The sequence below is a fragment of the Aquila chrysaetos genome, chromosome 17, assembly GCF_900496995.4.
Source record: "Aquila chrysaetos chrysaetos chromosome 17, bAquChr1.4, whole genome shotgun sequence".
NCBI classification, from domain to species: domain Eukaryota; kingdom Metazoa; phylum Chordata; class Aves; order Accipitriformes; family Accipitridae; genus Aquila; species Aquila chrysaetos.
Window position 1 is genome coordinate 2,625,200 of NC_044020.1, and position 12,990 is coordinate 2,638,189.

Genomic DNA, 12,990 nt, shown 5'->3' on the forward strand with positions numbered 1-12,990 from the left:
ATTATAACAGTCATTGTGTTTTGGCAATGGAAGAAAAAAACAGGCTCTAAACAAGGCAAGGTAGTGGGGAAAAGAGAGGGGAGGCACGGCTGTGTCAAAATGCATGTCAGATGTTAGCTTGAAATATAGGTGGGCGAGCTGGCCGGGAGGAGGGTCCCTCCCCAGCGGGGCTGAGCTGTGCCGTTGCCTGAGGGTGGTGGATGAAGGGGAGGTGGAAGCAGCCATGTGGAAATACAATGTCCTGTCCAGCATGGGGCTACTTCTCTTGCTGAATCCAGGCACGCATTGACCAGAGGAAGAGCTTTGAGGCGCAGAAGTGTCCCCGTTAGCCTGTGCTGTCACAGCATTTCATGGTCACCTGAAACAGCTTCTCCATGTCCTCCCCCCCACGCCTTTCCTCTGCTTCTGCCCCACACCAGATCAGGACTGCATCTGCCATATTTGAACCACCATCTGTAACAGCTTCTGCTTCTGGTTGACTCTCCATTTGCGGGAAACCTGAGCACAGGGGCTGCCCCATCTTTTGACATCTTGCAGACTAATGACTTGGGGTAAGGACACATGACTGTCAGACATGCTCTGGCTGGGAAGGCCACGCAAGGGCAGCCCCTTCCTCTCACTGGAATAGTGGCTCAGCCTCTGGAATTTTCGTGCTGGAGTTGTACCAGGGTGGCTGCTTGTTCTACTTGGAGAGAGGTTTCACTGCCAGCAAGGGAACCTCTCTCACAGCGAAGGTTCCCTGGAAGGCGAGAGCACATTGAAAGATGCTGGAATGCCAATGCTTGTGCCCTGCAAGAGTTTGCAGGCCTGGAGGTATCCTCCACAGGACGACTGGCCACCAGCACACCTTGTGAAGCGATTGCTACCCTCAGCCAGCCCAGGACCTATGTGATTCCTTAGGCTCTGAGTCCCTCCAGCAAGAGACAGTAGAGGGCTGTAATGCAAGGGACTAACCCCCTCCATGTCCCTTCCCTGCAGGGTAGCATGTTTGGGGGCACTCCAAACTGGCACCGCTGGGTTGCTGAGAATGAATGTATTTAGCATCCAGAAATACTGGAGGTATGCTTGGTTTGAGTGAGGACATCTCTCAAATACCTTGTGGACCTGCCGTTCACAGCCAGCCCAGTGAAAGCCAGGAGCTGCTGTTATAGGAAATAGGGCAGCAAGGCCTCCACAGGACAGCAGAGGCATCACAGTGACCCGGAGGGGATGGGGGTCTTCATACAGCCCAAGAATTTCTCCTGGCCTCGTGCCGGACATGCTGCCCTCCCCTGCAGCAATGTCCTGCACACAAACAGAGCCAGTGCTCCCACCAGGCTTCCTACAGCAGCTCCCCCCCATGCACCCAGAGCCCCCACTCCTGCCCTGTTACCTGCCGCAGCTCACACGCACACTCACGCAGAGCTGCCGCTCCTGTCCCTTTCCCCCCCCCGGCCGACAGCTTGCAGAGAGCGGGGGTCATTCCCTGTCCCCTACAGCAACTCCCTCCCACTCGCAGATGTACAGAGCCAGCCCTCGCACCCTGCTCCCTGCGGTGATTCACGTCGGGGGACACATACAGAAGGAGTGCTCCCACCCCTTTTCCTACACCCCTTCTCCCATGCACACACTCGCACACCCATGGTCGTCTCCCGTGATCCACGCACGCCCACGCACAGCCCGCGCTCCCACCCCGTTCCCTACGGCTCCTCACACCCCCCCACCACTCCCACCCCTTTCTCCACAGCGACTGCTTCATGCAAACACACATGCACACGCACACGTACACTCGCACCCAGCGCTTTGCCTGCTTCCCCACGGCAATTCCCCCCCCTCTCCCCAAGAGTCAGCACTCATTCTCTGCTTCACGGAGTGATTAACCCCCATACACACCCGGCCCGCACACCCACCCCATCACCTATAGCAGCTCCTCCGCATATACTCCCCCTTTGCCTCGCACCCCCGGCGCCGACCCTGCCACCCCTTTTCTCTGCGGTGACTCACACCCACGCACGCTCGTGCACGTGCACGGGCTGAGCCAGTCTCGCTGTCGCGCTCCCTGTGGCAGGTCCCTGCAGACAGTCACGCGGAGCCCACGCTCCCTCCCCATCGCCAACAGGAATTATTTCTAAGCCTTTCCACTGCCTCATGTCTGGGCTCATGGGATGACACCAAGGGGGGTGATGTTTCCCAGGCCCCCCTCTGCCCTGGAGGGAGAGCGATGAAGGTGGCTTTATCGCTGCTAATATTTTTTATGGAACCTGTAATCTCTTGACATCCTCTTCTACCTGGAGAAGGCTGTTCCCCACGCCTACCCCCATGCATGCACTCCTGTGGGCTGCTGCGGGCTGTCTGGGTGGAGCTGGTTTGATGCAAATCCCCCTTAATCTTCAATAATCATATTAATATAAAAGGTAACCATTTCACTTTGGAAAACAAAGGTGGCTCTCTGGCCTGCCAAGGAACCACTGGCATATGAAAGACCTTTCTGGCAGTATTTATCACTCTAAAATAAGATTTACGCTTCTAAAGCTCTTTCTTTTCTTTCATGCTTCTGAGCTGCTTCATTTTTCTCCCCTGAGCTTTCCCATTCTCTCTTTCTTGCTGCCTAACAAATTAGGCATCTAATCACTGTTGGGGAGGCGCGATGGGAGAACAGGGGTTTTATATACAGCATCGTGTTGGGTTTTTTCATGGTTAGTCTTTAAGCTGTTTGGCTCAGCAAAGGTTTGGAATCAACGGCTGTGCATTTGCTTGAGCCTGGGTGCACGTGTATGGCAGACAGTAACTTCAGGTTAACACCTGAACTCTTGCCATGCCCCGAACTGGCCAAAGGGCAGGACTGCAGAGCAGCATGTCCTTGGGGCAATCCTACAGCCTGTATTCCAGCCCTCTGCCCTTCCTCTGTGCAGGGCCCCATCGTTGCTGGCTGGAGTTTGAGCGCTGTGAGCACCCTTGCAGCAGTGTCCTGTGAGAAGCAGCTGAGATCCTGCGTGGTTTTGTGGGCTTCCTCAGCGCAGTGTCCTGCTGGGATCCTAGTGCTTTGGGCTTCCTCATGTCAGGAACAGCTGGAGTTTGGGAGCTGCGAGCGAGCTCCCCCCTCATGGCAGGGCCAGCCCAGCTTTCAGAGGGATGATTTTTCTCCCAGCAGGCACTCTGGATTCATATACGGTGAAACGAACCTGCCCAGAACTGAACCACGAGACTTCTCTTGCGGCAGCACTCGGCCAAAACTCACAGAGCCTTGAATGTTGAGTGGCCACCCTTCAGCAGGACCCATTGATACTGGTTCAACCCCTATAAGGGATGGAGTCTTTGTCTGGTTAGTGACATGAAAACACCTTTTGTTGCATGACTTTCTAGGGTGGCTCTACAGCTTTTTTTTTCTTTTTATGTTTCTGCCTAAGCCAGCTCCTCTGTCCTCTAGATTTTTAAAGCTACAGGGCCAATTTTGAACAAATGTAATGTTGGGATGGATCTCGGAGATGCTGAGATCTTACATGTTTCATGAAAATAGGAGGATAAATTAGAGAAGAGAGAAAGCGAGAGAGAAGCCTTCACAGAGCCCCATTAAAGGAAAGAGTGCTGTGTGAGCTCGACCCTTGGTGGACATCAGAGAAGCTGCAGTAGAAGACATTCTCTCTCTCTCTCTCACATACGTGCACACAAATGTCTTCCATGTCACAAATCCACAGGACATCAGGCTTCCTGCTCCCTCTTCTCTCGATCCCAAACTTCTCAGGGCTTCTGGAGCACCTTTGGGAACAGCCACAGGTTCTTTGCTGCATGATTTGATGGTAACTCCTGCAATAAATGGGAGCATCCCTGGAAGCAGTGGGGCTGAGAGGAAAGGGGCTGCTGTTGTGTGCGTGCCACACCAGTGCTGCGAGCTTGTCCCACAGCACTGTCCTTTCACTATAGCCAGGACAAAAGCAAGGACCATCTCTGGGTGGTGATTTGAAGCAGCTGCAGTGATGCTCAGACCAGTGCTTATTACAGAGACTATCCAGCAGGTGTGGAGAGTCCCTTCAAGTAAGGCACCAACTCCCAGTACCAAGCGCCCCTAGGAAAGGCTCCTTTTCTCGGAAAGTGGTTAGAGAAATCCTGGAAGGACCTTGAAGCCAAGAGTGGGGAGGCAGAGCCCCTTGGGGATGGTGTTTGTGCCCTGAGGCCGCCAGCAGCAGGCAGTGCACTGAGCTGGGAAGAGGGCTGATGCCCAGATGCAGCACAAAGCGAAAGAAAGCAGCAGGAGCTTTGGCCTGGTTTCGGGGTGTCCCCAGAGGAGCCAAGAATGTTTGGCAGGTTTTTAATGCATGCATTTCTAATGGGAGGCTCTTAGCACCGTTTAAGCAATGGTAGAATTAAGTGCTGGCTTTTCCAGTGCACTGGGCCCCAGGAGGACAAGGTTGACAAGGTCAGAATTTCAGGCCCAAATTGCTGCTGTATGTGGGTTTTCTGGTTACCATTTTACACCGTGGCCTCTAGGCCTTGTATCCTTTCTGAGTCATGGTCCTTCCACCCCCTCAGCCCCCAGCTCCTCCCTGTCCCTCATATCATGCCTGTCCACACTTTCAGTGGTTGTATTTTAACTTGCCCTCATACCTGGCCATCTAACTAGTGACTGCACTCCTGTGTCACCCCCCGTGCTACCTTGATCCCCAAGCCAAAGGGTTGTCTGTGGCTATCAGGACACCCAGCTCCTAAATCAGATTTGGGGCTCTCCTTCTATTTCGCCCTCCCTACTGTCTCCTCTGAACAGGGGAACCATCCCTGTGGCCTCCTCCTCTTCTCCAAACACTCTGGTGCAAAGAAATGCCAATAACATTGAGGTACCCATTAGTAGGGAATAAACCAGAAGGAAATCGTTGGGACCTCAGAGCTGATGGGTTGACTTTGTGCCAGCCAAGGAAGGTACAGCCATTCATGGGCACAATGCCACTACTGTTCCTTGATGCTCTCGCATACGTGAGGATGGCCAGGAGCCAAGGGCACGTTGTAAGAGCCATCTTGGGTTACAATGAAGAGTGTTGGAACCCTACAGCCGGGTAGGCCCAGCACATGGGGGTGGTGACCTTGCACCTGCCCTATAAAACAGATCCCATGTCCCAGCTTTTCCCCTCACTTGTAATCACAGCCTCCCTCCACACTAGGCTCTCCACAACTCATGTGTCCCCCTTCCCCGGCTCTCCTCTGGGCTGGAGTTGCTTGCCCTTGCTCTCCCTGCCCACCCTCCATCCCTGCATCTTCTTGCTCTGTTGCCTGAGAAGCAAGGCAGGGAAACAGCCACTGTCAACACCTTTCAGGCCAGCAGAAAGGACAAAATGTTGCTTGTGTTGTTGGACTCCAACGCTATCTGATTTATGTTCATTTCGCTCTAGACAGTTGAGGGAGGGCATGGTGCTGACCCCCATCACTGGCCTCCCCTTGCCTGTGAATTGCCAGTGTCAGGGAGCAGCTGCTCCCTAAAGGGCATGGCTGTGGTGGAGCTGGAGACCGGCACTCCTATGGCATTGCTCCGGCAGGGACTGACGGCACCGGGCTGAGCTGAAATGGAGTCCTGGGCCGTGGGCAGGGGTGGAGGAAGCCACAGACTGGGCTGGCCTCGGGGCCTTTAAAACCAGTGTGATAGCAGGGAGACAGGAGCTATTGGGGAAAGAATGGCAGGGTCCGCGTATTTCTTGTACATAGCCACCTTGGGGACCCAAGGGGAGCAATGAGTTTGACTTGAGGAATAGCTTTGACCTTCCTTTGTCCCGTGGCTGAGACAAGGTTGCACAGCCAAGGTGGGAGGTAGATAGGAAGCGGGTCTTCTCTGCGTGGTCCCCTTGCTTTTGACACATAGCAAGGATAAACACCACCTTCATTTCCATCCACCCCCTAACCCAGCCATCTCTTTCCAGGCTGCTAGGACATCTCCCCTTCCCAAACCCTCTCTGTGCTGCCTGAGTGCAGCTCCCTGAGTGGGATGGGGTGGCTCTCAGTGATTACTGGGGCTGCTGCAGAGGAATGTGGTCCTGGCCTCAGAGTTTCTCCCTGTGCACCATGAACGAGCTACAGCAGGCAGTGATGACTTCAGCACAGCATTCGGAGCAGCCTGCCCTACCAGAAGGGGTCAAAGCAAGGGGCCTGGGCTGTTCCTGTATGGAGTTGGATATTGTGCGGGGTATTTGGTGAAGTGAGACAGGCCAAAGCATAATGGTCAGAGAAGGACTCTGGCTAAAATCTGGGCTACGCTTTTCACTGCTTGCTGAGGGGCTGCCCCCAGCCTCTCCCGGGGTGGACATAATTTGGGCACCAACGTGCAAAAAGCGTGATAGTACCTGCCATTCTTTTGTTCGGTGGAAGAGACTAGGCAAAGTGAAGGAGCATTAGAGGGGAAGGCAAAGGAACAGAGATGGTGTGGGGGATTGGCTGTATCTCTGCATGCCATCACCTCTGGAAAAGGTGGGACAAAGCAGGGGACTGGCGCTGAGGAATATCAGAGGTCTGTGGGTCCCAACCTGTGGAGAGCTAGATGTGCCTCCTATCTGATGCATCTGGGGAGACAGTGTCAGGAAATTATTTCTCATTGGATTATAAGGCTGAGAAACAAAGCAACAGACTGTAAAAACCTCTGCCTTCTGCTTCAGTGCTGGCTGATGCAAAGCTGAGGCAGCAGCTGGAGGTAGTCATATGACAACCATAAATGACATGAGTTTGGTGGCCTCAGATGATGAGCTGTGGGGAACAGAGGCTTTCTCTCTGTCTTTTCCATTGGTCTAGCTCTCCCCCCTCCCCTTCCCTTCTCCATCTTGGCTTTACTTTTTGGATTATTGAATATTTAAGTGTTTCTCTGTGACACTATCTCTGATCCTTTAATCCAGCTGGCCTGGTAATTCCACAGACCCAAATCAGCTCAGATTTCTCCACAGACATAAGCCTTGTTCCTCAAGGGTTCACTCCTCCTCCATTTATCTTCCTTCATTTTATTTCTGCCCTTTGTGTCTCTGTGCTAGAAATTGGTTCGCCTTTCGCAGCAAAAGCTTCGGTGATATCTTTAGTGAGCAGCCTCCCCCCAAAATAAAAGGGGCAAGAGGGGATCTATTTTTCATTAACTAAGAATCCTTTTCTCTGTTTTTTATTGTCTTTCTCCTCAAAATTTAAAAAAAAAAAAAAAGAGAGCATAGTGCCCACATGTTTTATCTGCTGTATGAAATTATTTCCTCTGCACCGCCTGAGGACATCCCTGCCAGGCTCCTGTCAGCACACTGGGAGAAGGGTTGAACCTGTAGCCAGAGGGAAGGGTGCTCCAGGCTGCCTTTCCCAGTCAGAACCAGGAGCTTACCCAGAGCCCAGAAATACATTGAAGCAAATGTCACTTTGCTGCTGATTCCTGCAAGGTGTCCTTTCCCACAAATGGGCAGTGTTCATAGCCCCCAAGGGGAGGTGGCAAAGTAGGAAGGTGGAAGCTGTGCACCTCTCTTTGGTGGGGGTAGGTGGGTGATGTGCTCCAGCTCAGAACTGCTGGCATTGCTGGGTGAGAGACTGGAGGCTGGTATTTGACACACTACTTACACCCTTCCCCCCCCCCCCCACCGCCCCCAGCATGCTCAAGCCAGGCTGGCTCACCTCAACAGCTTCGTCCCTTCACCAAGAGGCAGGAACAATTTTTAGAGCACAAGTGGTTACACGTGGCTTGAATTATTTATCCCTCTTGCATCAAGGAAGGAAGGAAACAAACAAAAAAGTGTTGGGTTTTTTTTTAGGAGGGAAGGCTTGTCTGCATTTTCCCTGCTTCGTGCATTCTGTGTACATCATTTTCAGGCAGCTGAAAATCTGTGGCTTTGGCTGTGCTTGGGGCTTGCCTTTGTTTACACTAGGAGTTTTGAGCCCCCCGCAATAACAGCCTTACGTTTCCTACCCTCCCTCCCCTTCACCTTCTACCCCCACGCTGCTGCCTTCCTCCAGATCCCTGGCTGTGATCACATTACTTAAGGGAGCCTGGGCACCCTTCTGCATACCCCTGATACGAGATTATACATCGCGAGGGTTCCCTTCTCAAAGGCTTATCAGCATGGCAGGCAGTACCACTCCTCTCTTCCTTGCACCCCCCATAATGCGGTCTCTTCCCAATCTCCCTCTTCTCATGAAACCTTGCTGTCTATACTCTTATCTCAAAGACCCCCTCCAACTGATGCCTCTTCTTGTCTCCTGTGTGCTTTCTTTTCCAGATTCCAGTGACAGATGGATCTCTCTCGTGCGCACTTGCTCTTTCCCTCTGTATTTTTTGTTTTCGACATGTTTGATCTGAAGCTCTGAAGCTTCTCGGAGGGAACCCGGGAGAGAAGGAGGAGAAGGAGGAGGAACCGAGGGAGCGTGAGCGACAGAGGAGGCAGCCCTGCCTTGTTCTTCCAAATCACACCGTGGAGGGGCGGGGGAAGACTAGAGACGGGGGAGGACTTGGGTTTGTTTTGGGGTGGGTTCAGTGTGGGTGGGGGGTGGGTGGGAGGGAGAAAAGTGGAAAAGGTGGTCGAGTGGCTCATGAGCATCAAAGAAGATTCTTTATCCTCCATCTGAATTTTTGTTTAGAAAAGAAGCACAAGGTAGTTCCCTTCCAGACCAATCATCCATGCTCAGAGCTTTTGGGTGTGCTGGAAGCAGATTGCACGTGTTCCCCCTGCTCCATGCTCCTGGCTTGACCCAGAGGGCAAGAAGAAATAATGGTGACGACACCCAATAGGACTGGGGTGCTCATGCCCTTCCATTGCTAAACCCCAGTTACTGCCCCTTTCTCTTCCCTCTGCCCCTTAGTTTCCTTTTGCTGTGGTCCTGAGATTTGGGCTTGTTTTTTGTTGGTTTTTTTTCCATCCTGATGAGGGCACCACTGCAGACCATGATGTGCCTGGGGTTGTGGGCAGCTGCCCTGCTCTGCTTGTTTTCCCCTGGCACCGTGCGAGGTGACTGCTGGCTGATCGAGGGGGACAAAGGTTATGTGTGGCTGGCCATCTGCAGCCAGAACCAGCCCCCGTACGAGACCATCCCCCAGCATATCAACAGCACGGTGCACGACTTGCGTCTGAACGAGAATAAGCTCAAAGTGGTGCTGTACTCCTCCCTCAACCGCTTCGGCAACCTGACTGATTTGAACCTGACTAAGAATGAGATCTCCTATATCGAGGATGGGGCTTTCATGGGCCAGTCAAACCTCCAGGTCTTACAGCTGGGCTACAACAAACTCACCAACCTGACAGAGGGCATGTTGCGGGGCATGGCCCGTCTCCAGTTCCTCTTTGTGCAGCACAACCTAATTGAGCTGGTCACCCCTACTGCCTTCTCTGAGTGCCCCAGCTTGATTAGCATTGACCTGTCATCTAACCGTCTCAGCCGCCTGGAGGGGAACACTTTCACCAGCTTGAGCAATCTGATGGTGTGCGAGCTGGCTGGCAACCCCTTCAACTGCGACTGTAGCCTCTACAGCTTTCTTAACTGGCTGGCGCTCTTCAACAATGTCACCAAGAACTATGACCGGCTCCAGTGTGAGACTCCACGGGAGTTCGCTGGGTACCCGCTCCTGGTACCTCGGCCTCACCACAACCGCAATGCCATCACCATCTTCCAGTCCATGTGCAGAGGTGGCACCATCCCTTCCCTCTCCAGGGTCAACCCTACCCCTTACACCCCTGACTCCCAGCGAGACCTGGACGAGGGCTCAGCCATCAGCCCTGGGGACTTCCTCTCAGTCAAGCCTCCAGCCTCCTCCACCACTGACTCCTCCTTCAGTCCCAGCATCAAGCTCCACGATGTCACCATTACCTCAGCCATCCTGATGGTAACCATCCCCATGCCCTACAGTAAGATGTATGTGCTGGTCCAATACAACAACAGCTACGTTTCTGACATAGCAACACTGAAGAGCAAGAAGGAATATGTCACTGTCAACAAGTTGAAGGCCCACACTGATTATACTTTCTGTGTGGCCTCCATCCGCAACAACAGGCGCTACAACCACACTTGCCTGACCTTTGCAACCCGGAGCAAAGGCAGGGAGGACCCTATTTCCAGTACTTCCACCACCACACACTATATCATGACCACCCTGGGTTGCCTCTTTGGGATGGTCATTGTCCTGGGAGTGGTGTACTACTGCCTGCGGAAGCGGAGGATGCAGGAGGAGAAACAGAAGTCCCTCAATGTCAAAAAGACCATTCTGGAAATGCGTTACGGATCAGATATTGATACCAGTACCATGGTCCATCCTTCCCAGAAGCTGGGTGAGCCACCAGTCATCCCTGTCTCACGGATGTCCTCCATCCCTTCCATGATTGGGGAGAAGTTGCCCCCATCAAAGTCAATGGAGGCTGGGATGGAGACTCCTAAAGTCACCACCAAAGGTAACTACATTGAGGTGCGGACTGGTGGTGGGGATGGGCTGGAGCGAACCCAGCGGGATGAGGACCTGAGGGAACTTGACAATGGGCAAGGCTCAGCTGCTGAGATCTCTACTATAGCCAAGGAGGTAGACAAGGTCAACCAGATCATCAACAACTGCATTGATGCCCTCAAGCTCGACACAGCCTCATTCCTGGGTGGTGGGACTGGTGTTGACTCAGACATGGCCTTTGAGTGCCAGTCCATCCCAGCCAGTTCCTCGGGTGGGCTAGAGCGGCCCAGCTTTCTTTCCCCACCCTACAAGGAAAGCTCCCACCACCCTTTGCAGCGCCAGCTCAGTGCTGATGCTGCCGTGGCCAGGAAGACCTGCAGTGTCTCCTCTAGTGGCTCCATCAAGAGCGCCAAGGTCTTCAGCTTGGATGTGCCTGACCACCCACCACTCAGCAAGTCTGACTCCAAATACATTGAGAAGGGCAGCCCACTCAACAGCCCTTTGGATCGTCTTCCCTTGGTGTCCCCGGGCGCCATCCACCACTTGGAGGTCAAGCCTTCTTACCATTGCAGTGAGCACCGTCACTCCTTCCCGGCCCTGTACTATGAGGAAAGTGCTGACACCTTGAGCCAGCGGGTGTCATTCCTCAAGCCACTCTCCCGGTCCAAGCGAGACTCCACGTACTCCCAGCTCTCCCCCAGACACTACTTCTCGGGCTACTCCTCCAGCCCTGAGTACTCATCAGAGAGCACCCATAAGATCTGGGAGCGATTCCGGCCTTACAAGAAGCACCACAGGGAGGAGGTTTACATGGCGGCTGGGCATGCCCTGCGGAAGAAAGTTCAGTTTGCCAAGGACGAGGATCTGCATGACATCCTGGATTACTGGAAAGGAGTCTCTGCTCAGCAGAAGCTGTGACTCTCCCTCGCTCTTTCCAAGGAAACAATACAAAACAAGACCCCCCCCCCCCAACAACCAGAAAAAAAATATGCCACTTGACTGTGAAAAATAAACCAACAACAAAATACTCCCGACAAATACAAAACTGACAAAATCGTTTCTTAAAGTTTACAACAACAACAGAAAGCTCTCACACACACAGACACAGACACACAGACACACACACATGCCGAATTGTCTCTACTGTGTTACGGGGACCATTGTTCTGCCTGCAGATGGTTGGGAGGAGCATCCTGCTCTGACACTGTGGTAACAACACTGGAGTGGGGGTGGGTGGGTGGGAATGACCCGGGAGAGGGTGGCAGTGGCGGCAGGGGAAGGGCAGGGATGGACACTCACTGGGCATGAAACTCAGCTGTGAACTATTGCTCTTTCTGTCCCTGTCGAGGGCTGATTTTTCTTTTGGGTGGGAGGGGAGGGCTTTGGTTTAGAAAGCTTCTCTGCCCACCTGATACACCTGCTTTTCCAAATCTTCCATCACTAATTTTTCCCTCATTTCCTTTGGCAGTGGAGGCTTTTCTCTCTCCCATCCCCTTCCAATATAGGTGGGATCTGTTGGAAGAAGTTCTCTGGCTTCTTTTCCTTTGCCTTTCCCTGCTCTTCTCTGTTAAGGCTCCCTAGGCTTTCACTTTCTGTCTAGATACTTCACAAACCTCCACCCTCCTCAGAGGAAGGAGGAGAGGTGTGAAGGACCAGGGGAGGTAGGACCTGCCATACAACAGGCTCTGTGCCCTTGCTGCTCTTCCTCCTTTCCTTCTCCCGCCATGTTGTTGCTGATGAACACCAGCAATTCTGGAGCGATGGCCATTCTTCAGGTCTGCTCAGAGCCAGTTTTCTGCCAGTTGGTGCGGGGGGGGTATGAATGTGCTCTTTGGCATGGCAAGCCAGGTCCTCAAGGAGTGGTGGAGGAAAAGGCAGGAAGGTCTGGTCTCTCAGAGGTGTCAAGGGTTCCCATCTCTCCACAAGTGTCACGGGTCAGAGGACCTCCCCACCATACACACCTATGCTCAGGCTGCCCTTGTGCAGTAGGTTTGATACTCTCTGTTTATGTCTCCCTTACTCTGAGGAAGGGACCTGGAGGGGAGCTCAGCAAAACAAGTTCTACATGAAGCTTCTGCAGCTCTTCCCAACTGACTTGCACCATGGGGCGTGGGATGGGTGGGTGTGCGTGAGAAGAGCATCACCCAACTTCATCACTTGCAGGTGGATGCGAAGAATAGGATTTTAGTTGCTCACCTCACTGGGTTGACAGAAAAGCCATGAAGTGGCTTCCTCTTGAATAGGCCATGGACATTCTGTCATGGATAGGAGACAGCCTAGGGTGAAGGCAGAAGCACAGGAAATAAAAGGGATGTGAGAAAGGGGCCTGGGAGTAGTCCAAGAGGGATGGCTCCAGAAGTTCCCTTTGTGTGTGCAGCCACACTGCGTGTGCTGGGCTGGAAGAGGATACCAGCCTCTGGATGGCAGTGTTCCTTTGAATACTTAGAGGCCCTCATGAGAGTCACCTCCTCAACCCTCCACCTCCTCATAGCTACCTGTGACAAACTCTTCTTAGGGATCCTTTAATGTCTTGGCAAAAAACCCGGTTTCACTTGCTAGGTCTCAACCTCTGTCCCTTGGATAGAAGATCTGCCACAGAGTTGGGAATGAGCCTACTGCTGAATGAGCTACTTTGTCCCATTTCTGAGCAG

At 53.1% G+C, this 12,990-nt stretch overlaps 1 protein-coding gene and 1 long non-coding RNA gene across 3 annotated transcripts in view; both read left to right on the forward strand.

Moving 5' to 3' along the window:
* Positions 1-8,415, forward strand: part of LOC115352846 — a 51,488-nt gene extending 43,073 nt beyond the window's left edge. For both annotated transcript variants that reach the window (XR_003927288.2, XR_003927287.2), the window contains one exon: positions 8,190-8,415. This is a non-coding gene — a long non-coding RNA (uncharacterized LOC115352846). The remainder of the gene's footprint in view (positions 1-8,189) is intronic.
* A 66-nt stretch (positions 8,416-8,481) lies between these two features.
* ELFN2 (extracellular leucine rich repeat and fibronectin type III domain containing 2) lies at positions 8,482-12,633 on the forward strand. The gene has a single exon (XM_030041326.2). It carries the CDS (start codon positions 8,831-8,833, stop codon positions 11,255-11,257), a length of 2,427 nt encoding a protein of 808 aa, XP_029897186.1. The 5' UTR covers positions 8,482-8,830; the 3' UTR covers positions 11,258-12,633.
* Positions 12,634-12,990: the final 357 nt, after the last annotated feature.

Bases quoted from the DNA above. Each gene is read 5' to 3' on its own strand.
- ELFN2 (XM_030041326.2), top strand. From the start codon at position 8,831: ATGAGGGCACCACTGCAGACCATGATGTGCCTGGGGTTGTGGGCAGCT.